Genomic DNA, 22,594 nt, shown 5'->3' with positions numbered 1-22,594 from the left:
CAGGGAGGAGTACAAAACCTTCACCTACTGTCTGTCTGACTGCTACACTAAGACGTTCCTAAATGTTGGCAGTTCATGCAATAGGAAGTTATTAGGTGATGGTTTGGGAACAGATTTAGCCTTGAATCTAAAAGCTACACCTCTGCTTTCCTTAACTTAGCAGGTGAACAAAATACAGATTATTAATATAAATGAAATAAAATGATTATTAATCTTTCTTGAGAAGAAAACGGTGATAAATTCTCAGTATAGTACAGTTTTTGTAACCTCGAAGCGTGAATAGGTTCTTGTTCTGAGTTCGTGTTGAAAAGCAGAGTCTCATTTGAAGTGGAGCTTCCTTGTTCACCTCAGCTCATGGAAAACTCTCTGCAAGGGAAATGGTCTACTGTGACAGGCTGAATTTCTAGGCTGGCAAAAAGCATTATTCTCATTCCTGGTCCCATTGTCAGCTCTCATTGAAATCTGCTGTCACGGACTGAAGCCTGATGCTAAGCAAGGCTGCCGGCCTCCCCGCATGTGTCTGTCTCTGTCTACATTCATACAGCCTGGCCAAAGCAGTGATGTAAGAAATCAGAGGTGGAAGGAAAGAAAGATGGACAGAGAGAACAAAAAGTAAAAGAGGGGGGGGGGGAAGAAAGACAGAGAGTGGGAATAGTTGTTTTGGTCTCACAATGAACTGCTCATCCGCCTTAAAGTGAGTACAGACAAAAAAAGGGGGAAACAGAAAAAACGAAAACTCTCTAGAGCTCATCACTCATCCTTCGCTGGTGGAGCTAGACAGGTCTGTTTCCTGTTCGTAATATTCTTCATGACAGACTGTCCATTTACACTGTTGGCCTTGCTGATCCTCCTCTATTACTTTCAGGGTCCAGGGATGGGTATACCTTAAGCAACCGGCGAGAAAATTGTTTCCACTTCTAGCCACTTTAACAATGTTAAGAAGGCTTCTGGTCAAGTGCACTTGGTGTTAGTATACTTGTGTGCATATAAGATACGTTTAACACAAAGATGTGAATTAATGCAGCAGGCAATGAAATCCTTCAAGTCTGCTACAAAGTCAGAGTTCATAACAATGGGAGTTCCATAGTTGATGTAAGTCTAATAGTTCAAGCCTGCAAGCAATGAAAACGTTCAGGGCCATTTAAAAATCATCAGCTGCATAAATGTGTATGTGGAGCAGTGCATAAAATATACAGTCAAATCAAATTAGGATCCCAAACTCAGATCAGAAAAGTACCCCATGGTACACCTATGTCCACTGCAGAAGATCGTACTGAACGCCTTAAAATTACTAAAAAAAGCAGTGTTTTGATGTTCAAAGCTCCTTCGAAAAAACTACTTATACAATGGAGGTTTATTATTAGTCAAAAGTTTGAATTCTTAAAGGATTTAAATACTTTAACTTTTGACAGTAGACACACAAAAACAGTAAATTACATTTCTAAAAATGTATAATGTTTTACATACGTGCAACAATCTCACAACAATGTGTGTCGCTTATAAAACAGGAATATTTTTCTGTTGTTTAAGAATAATACAAAAATATACAAAAGTTTCGACTCATCTTGGGTACACTGTGTTTCTACCCGTTTCACCAGGCTGGATTAGGATCTTTCCCTCTCCTTCTTCCTTACAGGGTTCTCAATCTCAACTAGATTCGATGGACAGAATCAGTGAGCCGATATCTCCAATGTCTCTCCACAGACTTTCAAAGGGGTTTAAGTCCAGGCTTTGGCTGGAACTCGTAAGTACATAGAGACAAAGCCACTCTACTGTTGTCTTAGGTGTGCACTCTAGGTCAATGTACTGCTGGTAGGTGAATCTCTGTGAGGGTCTGAAGTTATGTCCCCTCTGGGAGGTTTCTGTCTAGTTCAGAATTTCCATTGTTACAACAAGCCTCTGTGCTGCTGGAGGCTTCTTAATGTCATGATCCTGTGGACACTTTGCCAAAGCTAGGTAATGAACACTGTCTGGAGTCTTGTTTGTAAGCCTATTATTGATACCACACAAACTACCGTGCATGTACAACACAAGATGGATAATACCATTCCTCTACATTCACCTTCTTGCAATTTCCCATTTTATAAACTTCAATAAAGTTGAAATGCTGCACATCCGTGAGCTCCACACCACACCCTATTAACTCCCATGATGAAAAGGCAAATTAAATTCTCATTGAGAATATTAATATGCACCTAAGTCAGATTGTCATTCAATTACTTCTAAGCTAGTACGAAACAGTTTGACGACAAATCTAAGAAGAGAAACTTAACTGACCGTGAAATAGATTATTATTTTTATTTTTTGCAGAGATGGCTTAGTTCATATTGTTGTTAGTTATAAAGATAGACCCACTATGAGAAAATTTCTCAAGTGGATGCATAACATGGCAGCAGTGAAAGGTGGTAATGTAGAAAGTTGGACTAAAGAGTCAAACTCCCAGTGGAAAGATATCAGCGTTAATAACAAAAAGCTTGTTCCTGCATGGAGAACCAGAGGAATGCCACCTAATCAGTGGTGTTCTTACCCACAAAGCAGAAAGACCTGGCAATGGATGAAAGTACTAAACCAGGTAAATGGGTCATTGCTTTCTTGTGTACACAGCAGTACACTAAATTAAACACCTTATGGGCTACCTCACCATGTGAAACAGCAAGTGATGTAAACTCAGACAAGGACAAGATTCTTCCTATGTGAGAACATTTCATAAAGTTGAGTTGAGAATTTCAGAACAGATGTTTAACCATCTCTACATGCTTCTCCAAAACTTGTTGACACTGGCCGAGAAGACAGTTGACCTCATCTTCTTTACAATGTTGCCTGTAACTGCGAACAGTATCTTACACAGAACAGCGGTTGCAGGCGTGGCCAGATATTTACAAGCCAGCATTGCCAGCTTGTCTGTCCCAAGCTGGGTGACACATTTGCTGAAGTGCTAGCAGAATCCCAGACTAAAGTTTTTTTTTTGTTAATGTGGTACTTCAAGCTGAAATGCTTTGGTGAAAAGAGAACTCCTTCCTGCAGTGTGTGCATAATACTTTGTCGGTCAACCTGGAGGGACAAGCACCTACAAGGCATACGCCGTGAAAATTGCAAAAGTGGCTAATATCAAGAAAAGCTACCACAGAGACAATAATCATGGCAGCAGACCGTAAGTACAAGAGCTACATAGGCCAAGATCTACCAAAGATCTACCAAAGCAGATCAGACCCAAGGTGCAGACTGTGCAAAGATACCCCTGAGACAGCCCAGCACATGGTATCAGATGCTAGCCAGGTCAGCATACATGGAGAGATACAACCAAGTGGCTGGGAGAGTGTACAGGAATATCTGTACCTGGTGTGGAATAAAACTACCCAAGTCCAAATGGGCCACACCACAGAAGGTGGTTGAGAACAACAGGGCCAAGTTTGTGTGGGACTTCAGCTTCCAGACTGACAAACAGGTCCTGGCTAACCCAACAGACAGAGCGGTGGAAGAAGGAACACGAAAATGTTGAGAAGCACCAAGGATTAAAGGAGCAGCTGGAATGGATGTGGAAGATTAGTGACCCCCAAACTGGGAGAGTGGCTCCAACAGATCTCAGGAACAACACCGAAGCCTCGAGCTTAAGGACGATACAGGTACCACCCCTTGATACATATATCAAGGGGTGGTATACAGTATATATATATATATATATATATATATATATATATACACACACACACACACACACACACACACACGTGTATATGAAGCACAGGAAATTGGAATTGAAAGTGCAATTTGTACCATATTGTATTATAAAAGAGTACAGCGTGAAGTGGATTTATGTGATGGGTTTTATTTCAGTGATTGACTCAATTGATTTTCTCTCTCATTTCTTTGCATAATATACTGTAGGTCTATGTGTCGCTTTGTTGCCATAGAGACTGCATTTTTAATTTGAAAGATTTTACTGATTAGAAACCAATTTAACAGTGGCACTGAAAGTGAAAAATACTTTTGTGTCACAGCTGCCATATTCAGGTGTTTGGTTTAAATTATGTTCATCCCTCCTCAAGCTTCTGCAGTTGACTTCAGTCAGACATCCTCCTCATTCTGGACTGGCATGAGCAAATATCTTCTGAACCCCATGATTCCATGCAACTACACTGAATCCAAAAGACAAATGATCCATTCGGTGTCCCACCCGATCCAGAAAGGCATTTTGTCTACGTAATACAAAGCCAAGTACTGTTAGGGGTTTAAATGGGAAACGGGCACTGCTTTATTATGGTGCAGTGCCTTGAAATGAATGTGGATAATAGATATATTCACAGTGGTATTAATATCCTCAGAGTTCATCTCTTCTCCTTTTTTTTTTCTACGCTCATTCTCCATTTTGGCTCTCACAGGCTCCAAAGTACTTTGCCCTTGGCTATGCCTTATACTAAATAGATTTATGAGAACATTTGTGTCATATTTCCTCTTTTCCCGGATTGTCAAGACAGATTGTCAGTGCACCGCTGATTGAGTGGAATCACCACACAGACTTAGTTCCCATTGTCAGGCCCCACATATTCATCTCTGGGGAGAATTTAACAAGGCAAATTGGCCAATGACACTCCTCTCAAGGCTTTGCCATACCATTAAGATGAGGTCAGGGGTATGAAAATAGTAGACTCATGCCTACATTTCAAATTGTTATAGTCTCAATGTTCAATAATACTTTCACAAACACATATTCTCCACATACAGTATGTATATAACAGTAGAGGAATAAAAAATATGCCCCTCTTTACTGAATAACAGTTTCTTTCCTTCTAATAGATATTTTATTGAAGTGTATGTGCCTGTTGAGCCCCGTCCAAGAGGAATTTCTGCCACCACCAGAGGCAGACAATAAAGCTTTATCTTATCTTATCATATCTTAGCCTATCTTAGCTTAGTTTATCTATTCGGCAGCTGAATTATAGACACAGCTGCTGGAAAATCACATAGTTCCATAAAATTTGAATACAAAACCTGCACTTTCTGTCCTACTCGTAAGTGACAAGGACTACTATGAAACAAAGGGGAACCTGCAACACAAACCTGCACGCAGAGTGATGGCCACATTTAGTTTCTAATGTATCCTGTTTGTGACATGGGTAATGTATTTTACAAATGCAGCAGTAATATAAAAAGAGTACCAGAAGTGACTTGACAAGAGCAAATGTTTATGAATGTGAACCCATGTGATTTACAAGCCAAGGTTAAAGGTTTCTATTCAGTCTTGTTACGATACATGCTATCACTGTTGCACAACTGTTGCATTCCAGACCCTGGCATAATATATTTCTCACTTATTACTGAGCATCTAATTAAACAGATGGTATGATGGTGTGTAGGATAACACACCTCTATCAGCTTGACATCCCATGTGATGGAGATAGTAACACATGACTTATGCACCTTACAGTCTCACATATTTTGTTCTCATTCAATAACTTGTTTGTACTACCCATAATTGCATTGTTGATTTATTTTTTCAGCGACCTGCTACTTCAAGAGTTTAGGTTTTCTGCAATTTAATTTCAGTGCTGCTGTAATTGTACATCAAGCATGTGATTAAAAAAAAAATTAAAAAAAATGAATCATGACCTCTTAGTATAGACAAACCAAGCGGTCCACTAGTATAGAAATGTCAGAAGACTGTTATTATTTGCATCGACTGAAGAAGCAAAAAGGGGAGAAAAGAGCAATCAATCTATGGTACAGTTGTAGAGGGAGAATACTATAGCAATCAAACACAGTAAAGAGCTGTTTAAAAAAAAACAAAAAAAAACTGGAGCTCGTTTAATGGCAAATAATATTTAATTAAATACTGCAATGGATCGGGATTGCAACATACATGGATGATATAAAATGTATCTGGCCTTGGTTGGGGACCAAACCATCTGTTGCAGCAAGACAGTTCATTATGACTGTGGCAGAATAAACTTAGGACTGATAAGATCCTCACTGATGGTACTAAATCTACAAATTATTTTCAGAAACGCATCTCCAAACCTGCAAACAGCCCCCACCATGCTTGACTGTTGCCTACAGACGTGTAATGTTCTCCTAACCTTAGGCCAACAACCTTCCATCTGTTCTAGTCAGATATTTACACATAGGTAGAAGAGCATTGGTGTAATGGCTTTTTTTTTGGCTGGAAATCTCCCATAAAGACCCCTTCCAACTAGACTTATCCAGACTATATGTGGATATACCAAGGTCTTGCTGGGTTCTGTCATTTCTGAGCTGATGGAGCTGCTGGACATCTTACAATTTTGAAGGGAAGTCAGCTTAATGTGTCCTTTGTCTGCTGCACTTTCATGGCCGACCACTGCGTTTCCAGTACTTTGGCTTGCCCATTTCTTTGTGGCTCTGCTGAGGAGCTTGGACAGGCCATCAGGAAACACTTGTCTGCCACCAGATTTTTGCCAGTGAGGGACCTGGCTGGTGCAAAATGATCCCTTTGTTGTTAAACTTGTTCTTATAGTTGAAGCTGTCATTTCTTCAGCAACCTCATCTTTTTACTAAAGCTGTTACTCAGTGTCAGTTGATTTAGTTCAACCTTCATAGCATGTTCTGGTTCAAAGGCAAATGTTTTTTTGTAACTGCTTAACTATGCACTGGGCTATGCATCTGCCTTTAATGTGGATTATTTTCACAAAAGTGCCTGAACCTCTTTGAGCTACCAATCCTTCCATTCCTCTGCCCCACAAAGTGATTCATCAGCGAGGTCCATGATGACATGATGACATGAGAGGTTACCAACACACTGCTATTAAGAAGTGACAACAGATTCAATTTACAGAGGGATGTTTCAGATCACAGTGCTGATGTCTTACAAATTGCCAATCTGTGGGGCTACCAAGTTAGTTCTGCAGAAGAACATATGCTTCACTGAGAGCTAGCATAAGCAAAGTCAAGATATTTGCTTATTTTTAAAGATCCACCTAAAAAAAAACTACAAATGTTAATATTTGCAGCACATTATGACTTCTTCCATTTTTTAAAAATCATTTTTTATAATAAATACTGATTTTTTAACAATAAAACTGCCTCCATTGATGTGAAGAGGTTAAGAATATACTGACATTGTACCTCACCACAAGCTCTATGCCCATAAAACATGTTTTGAAAGCTGAAAGAGAGTAGTGCCTCTTCAGCAGATCTTCACTGTCAAAAGAAAAACGTCTCAGTAGAGGTCTTCACAAAAAATACTGTCAAGATCGTGTCTTTATCCGTTCTTTAGGTTGTTCTGATTTCACAAGTATTTCAATTCAATGCGTAATGAATAATAATAATAATAATGATAATGATAATAAAATCTAAGAGCAAGGCAGCATGAGAATTACTTTTTGAATTCTTACTTGGAAGTGTAACAAACATGGATTGTAACAACTCACCAACCACCTTAGAGAAGAATACATCCTTTTTTTCTGGAGAATAAATTTGCTCAGTGAAGAAGAGTTGATAAAATCACATTGTAAAGGAACACCGCTTTGCATGTCCATTCACTTGTTTTTTAAGCCATACCAACATCATTTAGATGCAAGAACAATTTGAGCTGCTTAAAGCTTAATGAATACCATCATATTATGCAACTTTTATTAATATTCCATACATAATTTTGTATCTGTGTTCACACTTGATTAAAGTCATGTGTTCACGGTGCAACGTGGTCAGTCCCCTTGACCGGGTTCTGTCTTACACATTTGCTTCCAGTGCCTCTTTACATGATCGTGTGAATTTTAATTAAAAGTGACCTTCGTACGGTAAGCTCTGATAATAGGTGAATCCTAAGAGGAAGGGGGAGTCTCTTAGGGGAGCATGTACATGTGTTGGTCTTAGTTATTGTTACCCTAAAGCTTCCATTAGAACACTCTTTCTCATCCGCTAACAGGTTAGTCTTTGAGCACAGTGATTACTGACGGAATAAAATAGAGTTGAATTAGTTACTGGATAACCGTTGCTTTGTCAAGGATAATGTATAATTCTAAGTAGACTAATTATTAAAGTCAATGCTATTGTAGTCATCTTGCTGGAAGGTGCTGGAAGTATGCAATGAACTCAGAGCAGAGACTCCAACAGACAACTGGAAGCAATAGAACCTTGTTCAGACTGTGTCTTAAATACAGTAAAGTTATATATTTCTATTACATTTCAATCTGTAAAAGAAGAGTGATAACTGTATGACGCAAAACTAGCAATCCTTTAATGTGGCGCACAGCAGATTTGTGTTCACACTGCCAAAATGATGTGCCCATATGGAGCCCAGATCTCCTCCTAATCTCAGCGCGTGCCCAAGGCATTAGATGTGTTTAGACCTGTATCCAAAGATGCATGTTTATCTCAGCAAACATGAACAGAGCCATAGATAGTGAGATGTCTTAACATTGAATACCACCAAAACTGTATTCTATGATCCGTTTACGATTGAAGGACAATAGACATGAAAATGGCATTGTAAATGCTGCAATTAATAATAAGCAATTGCTCTTTCTTATTTTATTTTATTTGTAGGTACACTAAAAGTAACAAGAATTGTGGATTAATTTGGGGCTGCCAGATATGGATATGGACAATTTTGTGAAATTCAGATGAAAACTGCAGGATCCAGACAATAGCAAGGTGTTTTTTTTTTTGGGTTTTGTTTTAAGAGAAACTGTGCTCTGGAGGGGTGTCAAGCAGCCAATCAAGGCAGGGAAAATTATGGTTTCCAAGGGAAATCATCCTGGCCTGATTGCACTTATCAATGAGGTATATTAGCTGTACAGCTTCCAGCCATTGTAGATGGCCATTTGATTACATTTGAATCCCCCACATCACTGTCAGCGTCCCTTTAAATCAGTCCCACCCCCGCAAGCCTCTGACAATCTGCAAAATAAAATCACATGCTCGGCTGACAACTGAGAACACGTTGTCATGCCAATACCTTTGGTTGTTTAACGTGTAAACAGGAATTCCCCACAAATGAAGTGCCCAGACTAAACATATTTTTTTGTTATATTTGATGCATCCCTACTCCTTAAATTCTTCCAGGGCGGTAGTGAAAGGGCAGTTTTTTTTTTTACTGGTTTCAGGCTTAACTGATATCTTCTCAAATAATTAATTTCCACAAAAATTACATACTTGATAAAATTCAAAATGTGTGCATATAGACATCTTAATATACATGGCACATGAAGACTATTCAGTCCACTTACACAATAGCTGGCAGTCTCAGTCAAGTGCATAATTAGTTGAAATAGATTAAATAACCAATTACGAGACTAACAAAGTAAATAAGCCTGCAGGGATTCCACCAAATGCTTGAGAATAGAATTAAAGTGGAATTAGTTTATTGACAGGCTGAATGACAGCGTGGTCAGACAAACAACTCTATTCCTGTCACAAAGACAGAGTGTTGGCTGTCGTTGAGGGACACAATAAATAAGTAGGGGGTAAAAAGCTATAATAAAAATAATAAGTCAGTGTTAGAAACACTGTGAATGTGGTAGTCTTCCCCAGACAGCATACCTGGACTGCTGTTACACATAAAGACAGAAAGACATACCTTTGCTGGCATTATCCACATGCTCCAGTTCTTCCGGAAACCTCAAAATCTCTGGGTGATCCTGTTCACACTTCTCAGCCAGGAAATGAAGGAGTGTTGTATTCTGACTGATGGATTTAGTGTCTCGGAGCTAGGATGAAAAAAAAACACACATATCAGATTTTCTCTTCCTGAGTTTAATTGCTATTTGGATCGTGGCTCAGAAAGTAGTGATAGTCTAAATTCCTTCGAAGTTGATTATGATTATGTACCTGAGGGAAGACATCTACAGTATACAGCAAATACAATATCCACAACAAAAAACTGCTCAACAAAGATGGAAAAAAGCAGCACAGAATCAGGGCTACAATTAATCGTATTTTAATCATGATCACGATTAAATGAAGCTGATCTTAAAATACAGGCTCTGCTGCAGATCTAATCAAGCAGTTTCTCAACCAGTAGTCAGCCAACCACTAGGGGGCGAACGCATGGTTCAGGGTTCATTAAGCTGCCTAAATAACGAGCGAGTGCACGCCGGAGCCCACTGGATTTAGGGCGAGTGACTTGAAACAAGAACAAGTTATATGCACAGAGTGCAGCAGAGTTATGTCTGCCCCGCAGGGTAACACAACTAATCTGTTCAATCATCTAAAAAACATTACACTCCAAAACACGAGGAAAGCCTACATCAGCAACCCAGACAACCATTTGTACAGATTTAATTTTTCATTACAAAGCATTTATTCAAATTTAAAGTTTAATTTTGCACTGAAAAGTATTTGAATAGTTTGATTAAAGGTAGTGCAATAAAAATACAGATGTTTTCCCTAATATGATTAAAAATCGTGATTAATAATCGTGATTAATAATCGTGATTACAATATTGATCAAAATAATTGTGATTATCATTTTGGCCATAATCGTGCAGCCCTACAGGATGTTGACCTGGCCTCCAAACTCCCTAGATCCCAAACTGATCCAAGTGACTGTGGGATGATCCACAGAGGCCCCTCCCCTCAACTCATAGGACCCAAAGGCCCCCACTAACAGCATTCTGTTGCCAGACACCACAGGACACCCTCAGAATATTAGGAAGGTAGTCATATTGTTATGCCTGGTTGGCGTAGTCACTGTGATTCAGTTAAAGTCAGGCCAAAAAATGCCCTGTAGGATCAATAAGACTTCTCTGGGGTCTGATGTTGTGCATTCAACAGAGGAAATGAACTGCCAAGCTGAAAGTATCGTCCAAATTCTCGCAAACTCAATGTGACACAATACGCAATGCACGGGAAGGAGATAAAATAAATTAGACCTAACAAACATCCACAACCAATTACTGATTGCTAAACAAAAACAGATCAACACACGCGCATAGCGAGAGAGAACACGTACAATGAAATCACTGAGATCAAAGCAGTGAGGCAGGGAAGTTTGAATAAAAGTATAATACTGTATTCGCCAGGTATGTGTGTGTGTTCAGGGCTGAGATTCTTCACATGAGCACATAGAAAACGTGTTCCATATTCATTCCCCACCGTGATTGCCGTGCTGTTCGAATGGCATGCTGGGAAAGCTAATTAGCACAACCCACCTCTGTGTACTCATACTGATGATATCCATGCAGTAAACAGCCTGCAGTTGGACATGCCCACACGTGTACGCATGCAAACACACATGTGTGTACCTGGCTTGCGCACACACACATTTAAGTAACAGCGAACAAAAATAATTACAGAGGCACACACCGAACTCAAACACACACACAAGCTTTCATTAGACGGGGATCAATCATGTTCTCATGTTGGGTAACCACAATTTAATTTCATGGATTTTAAATTTTAATTTGTTTATTGTTATACCCCAAACTGTCATTACTCCTCGGTAAAAGTGCATCTCTGGCAAACCGATTCCATCTGCTAACAGTGATTAGTAAAATGTAATAAAGAGTGCGATAGGTTAAGAAAAATGATTTGTGACTTTTAACGAACAGTGAATTTACTGTCAGTCACTTTAAATAAATACACTGAAGACTTTGTCTCTAAACTGCAGAACAATGCCCACAGTCACACTGAAGGAAAGTGTGCAAATGATTTGGAGTGCAATGTTTAACCTGAACTCATCTCACGCCCATACTGGGAGGGAAGATGTGCACACTGGGGTTTCATTAAGGCAGTAGGTGCAAACGGAGAGACCATGTGGTTTCAGGTAATAGGGCAGCCATTGCAATTATCTGATGAAAACTGGAACCAGATTAGCGCTGTTATGTGGATATTACTGACATAATAAGACTGGACAAGTCCACTGAGAAGGCAAAGGCACTGATTCATAAACGGACCACTCTAACCGCTCGCCCAAAATAATGAAGACATATAAAGCAAAATAAGAATATAACAATTTCAATTTTGAACAAATTTGAACAAAATAAAAAATAAAATAAACTACAACTGTATCCTTTATTTTGAAACACGCACGCAAGTTATCCAGCCATGGTGTCCAGCTAGCACCTGCCGAACAAGCTTCATAACAGCACTTCGCACCACAAGATGGGACGATGAGTAACTGTAGCTTCCATTCTGCCCTCAGTCAAACATGAAGTAGCGATGCTATGTTTCCTTTTTAACAGTTGGATTTTAACCTCTTGTCAATCACGCTGAAGGACAGGTAGTCTATGAGTGAAGCGGTGAATGTAACCAAGCTCTTGGCGAGCCATGTCTGAGAGGAGGATAGGCAGGAGAATCGGTGGGCTATGGTCTATTTTTGGTATCCTGGAAACAACAGCGATCCCATGAGGAGAAAAGCACTCAACCCTTTTTTTTTTTTTTAAACTCTATTGAGAAATTTCTCCATAATGATATATTTTTAGACTCACTTGAGACGGTCAGGAGATTTACACAGGTAGCTAAAAAGTAATTACACGGAGTCCTATCTGGCAATGGCACATATCAGTGTTGTTGGTAGTGGTAAGACCTTGTGCTGAGGGTTTGTGTAAAAGAAGACGGAATCCGCATGAAGCCCAGTTGCTGATGCTAAATCAGGAATTTCGGTGAATGCAGCTTTGAGGTGTCATGAGAACACTGCCAGGGGCGGTTGAGCATCTGGGCCCAGGATGTAGAGAACTTGTCTAAGTCAAAGTCCAGGGCCACATTAATCTTAGTGCATCCCTTGTTCTGGACATTCTGAAGTTGGTGGTAAAAGTAAAAGTTTAAAAAAAAAAAAACTTTTACTCTCAGAGCTCCTAAGCTTAAGAATACTCTGCTTTTGAAAAAGGTACCTTAAGTTATACGTTTTTATTTATTTATTTATTTTTTTCAACTAACTATTCATATATAATTCAACTCTTAACAGTAGCTTCTCACGATGTCTGCTACCTCATTATTGTTTGATGGGACAACTGGATGGAGTGCGTTGTATAAATGTGTTACTACTGCAAATAAATCTGCTCTTTTTAAATAGATGGCAGAACAATTGCTGTGTTGGTGAGAGCAAATGCTTAATGGTGATATCTTTCAATCTTTCATAAATTTCCTTGAGGTACCATTATTGCTAATCCCTCACAATACGGTTGTGTGCGTGTGTGTATATATATATCCTTTCCAGACTGGAAATAAATAAATGTAACAATAATTAACTAATAAGACAAGAAGTGCCGATGGGAATATAGAATCCTCACACTAACAGAAGGATTGTCGGCCCTTGATTGCTCAATTTAACTTCTGCAGATGGAGCTGCAGCTAAGGACTTATAGTTGCTCATAAAATTGCATATTACACTCAGTCAGAAGAAAGGCAGAAAAGGCGTAAAGGCAGAGTAATTATGTGCGGAGCTCACAAGGCCACTGCTGAGAATAAGTTCTGCGAATACAAGAAACATAGTCATGTGAGCTGCTCACCTCAGGCCCACTACCAATGTATGTGCTATGGACTTGAAGTATGTAATGACGCTGGTAATTTTTAAGAGTAATTTCCGCAGAGGGAAAAAGTTTGTTAACAACTCAAGTATTGAAAGGCAGCCTGTTCTGTTCTGCTTTAATTGAACACGAATCATTGCCATGTGGTCTTTAATTATTAAGTAGAACCAATAAACATGTTTTTCTCCCAGTAAGAGAGCAGAGAGAAAAAAAAATGTCAAAAGATGTCATACAGCAGATGACATCTACCATAAACATTGAACTATTTTTATGCATTTTAATCATTTTATTACAGCATAGTAGGTATTTTTCACAGCAAGAAGAAGGGATCATGTTTATATGCGAGGACCATACCATTTAAACACATTATTGTGAGTGGCATACGAGAGAAGGAGCAAGAGATGAGAACAAAACAACAGACCACTATGATCATGGTTATGACTGTAACTGAGTGTTAAAGGTGTATTCTTTGCTCCTGTATATTCCACACTCGACTGGAGTATGAACCTGCATTTCGCTCATGCCCTTGTGAAGCCATAGCAGAAGAATATAAGTGATCGGGCTGTCTCCCAGGAGATTTGTGTGTCCTTGACAGGACAAGGGGTTGCACTGGAGGGCCCAAGGTTCAAGGCGAAGGTGGGTCAGCCTGTACCCTTCCCCTCACTGCTCATTCCCATCATCAGCCTCGTCCCTGATGAGCCCATTAGGTACCCTAGACCTGCCACCCAGGGGGCCATTTACTTGATTGACTAAAGTGAGAAAGCAGAGTTTTTTCTTGTCCATCAATAATGGCCCAATCAGCCCCCTGAGGTGTTACCAGGCTGTACACTGACACTCCACACTGATTCAGTCAGCCTGCAGGAATACCAAAGCTTTACTAAATTCACCATAGTAAAAGCCCTTTCTTCATAAGCAACCAGCCACATTACTGGCTTCAAATGTGCAAAGGAGTCAGCCAGCTTTTGGAAACCACACATAGAGATGCTCTCCCATATAGAAAAATCCTAGACTGAGTGCTTTTCCATGCCATGACTTATTCATTTGGCAAGATCATTCAGGACAGTGCTTTTTGTCTTCCTTGACAGCTGAGGCGCTGTTAAAGAGTAACACTGAGAGAGGAATCAAGCCAGAGCAGGAGAGAAATGCAGTTTTAAACACACGCTGCTTAGAAGATTTGGGTTATTTTTGGTTGTTTGACTGCCAACCACAGGGGACATAAACAGCGTAACCTATAGACGCAGCCTGTGCCTGAGCCATTTATACTTGTGCGTGCGTCAATTTGACTCGCTCTGCAAAAAAAGACACAGCGATGCAACGTTAGTCGTCGCTGTGTCTTTTTGCAAGTTGGGTTAACTTTTGTTTCTACTTCCTGCTTCACTTTCGATTTCGATTTGAAATTCAAATGCTTGTTTCTCTGAAGCTCTTCAGTTAACCTTTCTTCAATGTGTTCCACCCTTATTGATCCAAAACAATCAATTCAAAAATTGTGGAGATGGAGAAGCAGCTGGAAATACTAAAGCAGAAACACGCTACTACCTAGCGGACCAATCGCGGTGCAGTTCATTCGGGGGAGGTGCATGTTAGCTAAGGGGCTGTGGTCTGCAAATGCTCTGCGCTGTCGGCGTCTAAACCCCCTATTAGTTTCATTATCAGTTAAGCATGACATTGCATTCTATTATCTGCAGTATGCTACACACAGCGCTTAACATAAATGCACAACAAAGTGGCTGTTGGCTTTGATTCTTTGTGTGTTGTGCATGCTGGCACGATTCAGAGGAGTTTTTCTGAAGATGATCATTTCTTTCATACACCAGTTAAATGAATAGTCAAAATATTGGAGTGATGTGAATTTAATTCCTATAGGCATCAGTCATAGAAATTGGTTGAAAACAGTTAATCAAAACATTCAAATTTGCATTGTTACAGAAAATGGAAGGTCACGTTTTTGTGCCTGTCTGTCTCTATAAATCTGTACTAAACCTTATTTTGATCTAAATATGTCACAATGAAAACCAGCACCATTTAGAAACACATGCAGAATAGTCATATTATATTAATTCATGTAAGTAAAACAGTTTTTGCTATAACTTCCCACCTTTAAAGCCTGCTGTCTCTCGTGATATCATTTTAAATCAAACCCTGTTCTCATTTGAACATGACTAATGATGGCTTTGTCCTACATGGGACTGTTGGCTTTGTTGTGCTTTGTATGTAGTTTGTTGTTGTGTATGGCTGCCAGTCTTCTCTTTCACACGTTCACATGCTGTGATTTTACCTGGCAATGAACACAGACGCTGCCTTTGCTGGCAACTCCACACCTCATTGAGTGCTTATTTGATTGCTGCCTAATCACATGTTAGATAGAAACAGAGTTGGCTATATTGACTATATATTTTTTTAATCATTGTGTTTTTATTTTGCAGTCACTAATTGCACTGATGTGACTGCACTGCACTGCAGTCACATTAGTTTTCAGAAATACGTGCAATCTTAAATCCAATCAGCATTTTCCGAATCACCTTTCATTTCCAGTCCACATGACATTCCACAACATGGTCTACATCGGTCTGTGTGCTGTAGCAGTGTGTGTTACCTTGCAGAGGAAGCTGACGTTGAAGCCAAACGTCTGGGCATTCCTCGAGCCGGCATTCATGTAATTGCCAACGAGCAACACCAACTCCAGGAGTTTGCTAAAGCTTTCGCTCTTCTTCACCTCTTCACAGGCGAATGTCACATTCATGATGTCTGGCCGGATGTTGTTCACCTGCTCCTCAAACGTCAGCTTGAACAGGATGCCGTTGAGCCGTGGCCGTAGGAGTTTTACTGAACTCATCTGAAGGCGTAAAAAGAAGCACTGTGAGTTTCTAAAATCAGACCACTTATAATCTGGTAGAGCCAAGACTGTCTGACAGTCTGATGGCCTGATGTTGGCCAGTGTCGGGCTCTCGGTGAGCAGCTGCGACAGCCGCTGTGTGTCCTGCAGGCACTGGCAGTAGTAGCACCCCTGTTGGTGGTTAATGTCAGGTTGTTGTTGTTTCCAATGTGAAAATCTTTTTCACAATGACAAAGCCACATCTGTAGACCAACCAATACCCAAGAATTAAAGAGGCTAGTCCTAAACGGTGATTTGTACATCTTCCTAGCTTCTTAGCTAGTCCTAGCTCGGTTTCACCGTTTTAAATGTCATATACTGATTACTGCCGCCTGCTGGTATGGAGAGTTATTTCAAATGTGCTAGTTTGTCAAAGGCTGCAGTCTTTGTGTTGTGTTCAACTGCACTAATTTGGCCCAGACAAAGGCAATGTGAGCCGATGCCTCAGCTGGTATTCTTTGCTGGTAGTTCTTTTATGTTGGTTTGGCATGCGGAGGATTTATAAGTTTTTTTGAGCCATTGACTTTTTTTTTTTATGCTCCCTTAGATTATCATAGTGAGACCAATCCAACATGGCCTCCTGTAAATCTTGATCAATATTTTCCTCATGAATTTTGTCAGACCATTAAATTGTGCCACCATGCACAATAATATATACCTATAAAGCCTATTACCTGTGTGGTGAAACATAAATATGTGATAACAAGAAGTTTGAGGTTCAGGCAAACTAAAGTTTATACACCGAGGGCCTCGTAAAAACAATTACTGTTTTCAGGGATGAATTCTGCTACGCACACTACTCACAGGAATATGTGAGAATTATTTAGTCAGTTGGTTAAGTAACATTTTATAAGACGAGGAAGCAAATACAGAAAATAAATCTTCTAAAGTTATTCCATATTGATATCCCTGTCTTGTTGAATCTCCAGTGTAATTTCTGCCACAACTAATAAACTGAAAACTACCCTCTTTAGGAAATGGGATTTACCCATTTTCTGTGTCCCTCCAGACTTTCATATGGATAAAGGAGTCTCCCATTAAACAGATTTGTCATAAATAATATAAGAGCCCTAATCAATACATGTGGGCTTGAGAGGGGAACCAGTGAAAAAATGAAAAGAAGGGAAAGAAGCTATGAAAATGTATAAAACTCTGAGAGAATTAAAACAAATACAATGTGTGGCAATAAACACACACACGCACACATGTGCGCACAGCTTGGTGCACAAACTACATCTCTCTGTCTTGAATTGATTTGAATACAATAAGTAGAAATCACATTGAGAGCGAGCACGTAGGTGACAGCGCTGCCAGAGAAAAGCTTGAACGTGGCTTATTTCCCAGGGGAGCTAAAAATCTGTGCAAAGAGGAGCGACTTCATCAGCGGGGAGGTATGTGATCACAACATTGGTGAGATCACGAGGGAAACAGCCACCCCCTGCTTTCTAACATCTTCTTAAAGACATAGGTAAAAAGCCTTCATCGAGTAAAGAGAGTAAGTGCCGTGATGGAGCGCGTCTGGAACCCCCAGGTCTAAGTGAGCATGTCTTTTGTAAATCCGTTATCATGTTCCTCTGTGATCTTGTAGTAAAGTTAACTTTAAAGATAACACTTCCCTTTACAGTTGCCTAAAGTGCTAGGTATTCACTTGGTAAATGGATGGCAAGAGCAGTTAATTAAAAAGTAATTGCAGCTGTAACTAAGTGGAAAGGTCAGAGCAGCTTAATGATGTACTCCCCCTCTTCTACACCAGATTTACAGTACCACTATTTAACCTTGCCTTTTCGATCATCCTCAATAGCAGGTGTTATCAGCAAGAGCAGGGACTCGTGTGAAAAGGTAAAAGTGCACGGTCAAATTAAAAGCTGATCGTTAGCACAACGCACAAAAACAGGCTGATGATGAATAAAAAAAAGTTTCTTTACATTATCGAGTATATAAAGCATCAATGATGTTAATTAACCATATATACAGTGATGGAAGACATATTCCACATTGGGCCTCAAGCTGTTAGATAATCTGTTTGAAAAGTAGTTCTTCTGGGGGGACGGATAATTTCATTTGAAGGTTGTGATCTGAGTATACAACATGTTTCTCAGAGCACCACCCTACCACAGCAAAAGACAGAAGTTTGGATGTTCATGGTAAACTGACTGGAGGATTGGGACACATCGTCAAGCGGTTTGACTACAGCTGCATATTTTATAACAAACTGAATTCATAGCCTAGGGGTATGATTTTATCGTCAGAAAACATTGACAGTCAATGTCAGAATATGGCATTCGCTGAATCCTAATACAAAATGAGTGAACTGTTCTTAAATCGAGTCAAACAGGCTTCTTTTTTTTTTTTTAACCACAGCCTCGGTCATTTAGACGTTCGGTTAATACATTTTGACTTTATGCTCTTTGTGTTCTGAAAGGAAAGCATCACCCAAAATTTCAAATATCATCCCTGGTGCAAGCTCTACCACTGTCCAAACCAAGCAGTCCTCCCCTAAAGTGAGTGAGTCCATGAGTCATGGAGGGGAAAAAAAAAAAATTGAATTTCTCAACTGTGCAGCCTTGTAAGATTTGGACTATTACAAAGTGAGAGCATGGCCGTGTACACTTGGTATACTATCCAGTAGGCAGCAGGAAATTATACTCACCACAATGCCAAACTGCTCTGACTCCACGAGCTCTTCATATTCACCCTTTAGTTCCGCCAGTGCACTCAGCTCTTTCTGCTCCGGCAGGTTCTTTATCAGGTTCTACAAATGGAAGAACACACACAAACACAGACACACAGAGAGAGAGAGAGAGAGAGAGAGAGAGAGAGAGAGAGAGAGAGAGAGAGAGAGAGGGAGCCACTGTTAATGCAAATCTCATTTTCTGTCCACGTCCGGGACAAAAATCACCTCACGCACCAAGATGACTGCTTGTCTTACACAGAGGAGTTGACGTGAGCAAAGGGTGAGCGTCTTAATGTTAAAGTCTTAAACTTGTCTCCATGGATGCACTTTTTCAGCACTCGCTCGCAGTGCTTGTCATACATTCGTAAATGAACACAGATCACAACCTAATGCAGGTGCTTTCACTGTCAAACTTAGCTTCTCATCATATATATTTATCTTTATTAGACCAGATTAGACTCAGACTGCGCACAGGTCTACTAAAGGTCTGGCAGAAACTTCACTAGATAAGGTCACATAATCACTGCACACTGTTGCTTCTTTAGTGAGAGAGGAGTGGGGCCTTAGCCAATTACTGGACATGTCAGGGACTTTCAGATAACCGACCTTCTACTGCATAATCCGCGTCACCTTGCAATTGTCTACAAAATACATGCAACACAGTTGCCATTAATTTGCTACTATCTAATAAATTGCCTTGGCAGGGAGCAGAGAGGAAAAAAAAAACAAAAAAAAACATGTTGCTGATGGCGGTCTCAGATTAAGATGGAGATGAGGGAAAAAAAAACGGGAGGGGCTGCATTTTCTGTAAATGTTAATTGTTTGTGTGAAGGTCAGCCAAGTTAATAAAATTGACCACGGCGACTTTTCCCCTTCTTTTCCTCGGAGGATAAGAAGAGGAAGAGGTGCCCTTTTCCAGGTCCTCACGAAGCTTCCCTCCTCATTAGCTCCCCAAATTTATTCAGCGGGAGCAGATTGGCGCAGGATCACGTGGCCAGATGGGAACCCAGACAGGGAAAACAAGGGAGAACAGACACTACTACTGGGCCACGGGCCTGGCTGACCACGCTACGGACCTCAGCAGCCATCGCAGACAACACGGGCAGAGTCTACTGCCCACTAATGATGACATCTCTGTCCTTCCCTCGGGGAATTCAGCAATATAAAAAGTAAGCCATAATGCGAGCCATGCAGTCCTTTTTGGGAAGGAGCCATTAAATCAAATGTTGCTTGCTTTTGCCAAAGTACCAATTAGAGTCTGCAGCAAGCAACGATGCCTTAATGATGAAGGCTTTTGATCATATCAGCAGAAGCAGAAAGAATTGTTGATGGTATATTAAAAATAACATTTGTGTAATTGGAATTGCGAGGCTCACATTGAAGCTGAATGATGACTAGGCGCATCATTCAAGCCTTTCTCTATACCCTGGTTATGAGCTGTATATATGCACTGTATACAGCTGTATGTAGCTATTTTTTCACTTCACAATCTTGGTACTGTTTACTGCTTCAAACGTAACAAAGAAAAATTGACGTAACTTTTAATTTTAATCTTGAGAGACTCATATAGGCATACCATTATGACCATCTTTCTAAAAACAACACAGCCTTGACTCATCAGAGAATGGACATGGTCTTCTGAGGGTGTCCTGTGATGTCTGATAACAGAATGTTGTTACTGGGGGCCTCTGGGGCCTCTGTGGATCATCCCACAGATACTTGATCAGTTTGGGATCTAGTGAATTTAGAGCCCAGGTCAACACCTTGTGCTGTTCTTCATGTTTTTTTAGTTGTTCCTAAAGTGTTTTTGTGTGTGTTTGGGATGCTGAGGATAGCTACTGCCATCAAGGAGTGTCATTGCTATGGGGTGGGGGTGTCTGGTCTGGTCTGGGTGGGTTTTGACATTACTCAGTGTAGTGTAGTTGCTGGTCTCTGTATGGTACAGCTCTTATGTTCATATTTGTCCACAAGACCACATCTCCATCAACCAAAAAGACATCATGATTACAAATGAGCTCAAATTACTTCTTCATTGCAAAAAAAGAGAGTCCATGTCCATTCTCTGATGAGTAACAACTGTTTGGGAGACCTACACAATATCAAGGTGGTCATAATGTTATGCTTTGTGTCTAGCACACACACACACACTAGCATCTGTATGAGTAACAAAGTTTGCTGACAGTGTATTACTGACTGAATGAAACAACATCAACCAATGCACTACCAAACCATTTGACTTCCTCATCTCTAATACTGTGGCAAATCAGATTATTTAGACCATAGTTCTTCAACAGGGGGGGGGGGTCTGTGACCCCCTAGAGGGTCTACTCTGACCATTTATCAGTTTGGCCATTTCCAAAGAGGACACCTTTCTAATTACATCAGAACAGGAATAAATGTTTGGAAAATGGTGAAATGAATCAAGAATGTTTGAAAACGCTGCACCTGAATGCAGCAACAAAGCAAAGAGAGAAGGCAAGATAGTGGAAAACCGAATCCACCTTGCGCTTGTCATTTCATTTGTCTGTCATCTTGTTAATTATCAGAAACCCCATCGAGTACAATTGACACAAAGGCAGCACCATATGTGTGGCAACGTGGGAGACTGGGTGATGATGCTGGGCCAGACTTCTCACCGCAGGGCCCCAGACACACACAGCAGTCTCGGAGAGATTACTGCAAGTATGCTAGCAACGCTACGCATTCATTTACCGCCTTGGGCGAAGATGAAGGCCCCGCATATCAGCACATGCGCCAAGAAACCGCTAAAAAGAAAACAGCAGCGGTTCAGGTGAAAACCTCATGAGTCCTGAACAAAACGTAGGCCAAACGTGTGAATATATTCAATAAGGAGTAATCGTATGCTGAACCTTTGCCGGGAAATGTTTTAGGTAAATCTAGTGCATGAGACTTACTCACGCACTGAAAGCGCCGAACAGGCCTCTTGTAGTGGTAGATCCGTCTAAAATGAACTGACTTAATGTGTGAACAGAAACCATAAATTGACTGTGTTCCTGTCACGGTACAAGTCAAAATATTCAGAAAAGGGACAGATTTATTTTTATTATCAACCTTTTTTTCAAAACAGGGCTTTAAATCCTGTTTTTTCAACCAATCTTTTCCAAAAGATCAAACATTTAGCTAACAGTTTACCCTAGCGTCTACGTTTATTATTTATTATCCAGCAGAGTTATATTGTGTTTCGGCCTTTCCTTAAGTTTGCTATGCTCATAAAAAACATATTGTATGTTTCAACCATGCGCTGAGAAAGCGGAATGATCTTTGCAGAGGACAGCAGCGCTCCTGCGGCACATGCCCGGTTTATTTCCATCCATCTGTGTGAAAACCTATTACAACACTATGCATGCCTGTCTGTCAAAACGTGTTAAATTTGAATCTGTAGAATAAGCATTACATTAATAAACAACAAAACTATTTATGGCTGTTACTCCAGCCCTGAATCAGATTAAGATATCATTGCAAACAATCAATTTCTTATAGATTTACTGACAGCAGGTCAGCTCAAGGACTCAGAGACAGCCTCGTGGTGTTTTCCCCTCACAGTTTTTTTTTTTTTTTTTTTTTTTTTTTGGAATTCTATATTTC

The 22,594-nt window shown here is 40.2% G+C and overlaps 1 protein-coding gene across 7 annotated transcripts in view; it reads right to left on the bottom strand.

The window, feature by feature from the left end:
* The window catches only part of diaph2 (diaphanous-related formin 2), a 344,356-nt gene that overhangs the window by 114,924 nt on the left and 206,838 nt on the right, over positions 1 to 22,594 (bottom strand). For all 7 annotated transcript variants that reach the window (XM_047584557.1, XM_047584556.1, XM_047584558.1 and 4 more), the window contains 3 exons: positions 18,965 to 19,066; positions 16,036 to 16,275; positions 9,554 to 9,683 (listed from right to left, as the gene is read on the bottom strand). In XM_047584557.1, coding sequence (XP_047440513.1) covers positions 9,554 to 9,683; positions 16,036 to 16,275; positions 18,965 to 19,066 — 472 coding nt within the window. The remainder of the gene's footprint in view (positions 1 to 9,553; positions 9,684 to 16,035; positions 16,276 to 18,964; positions 19,067 to 22,594) is intronic.

The sequence above is a fragment of the Mugil cephalus genome, chromosome 5, assembly GCF_022458985.1.
Source record: "Mugil cephalus isolate CIBA_MC_2020 chromosome 5, CIBA_Mcephalus_1.1, whole genome shotgun sequence".
In the NCBI taxonomy this organism is placed as follows: Eukaryota; Metazoa; Chordata; class Actinopteri; order Mugiliformes; family Mugilidae; genus Mugil; species Mugil cephalus.
Note: the sequence above shows the minus strand (reverse complement) of the source record. Positions and strands in the feature narration are given on the sequence as shown.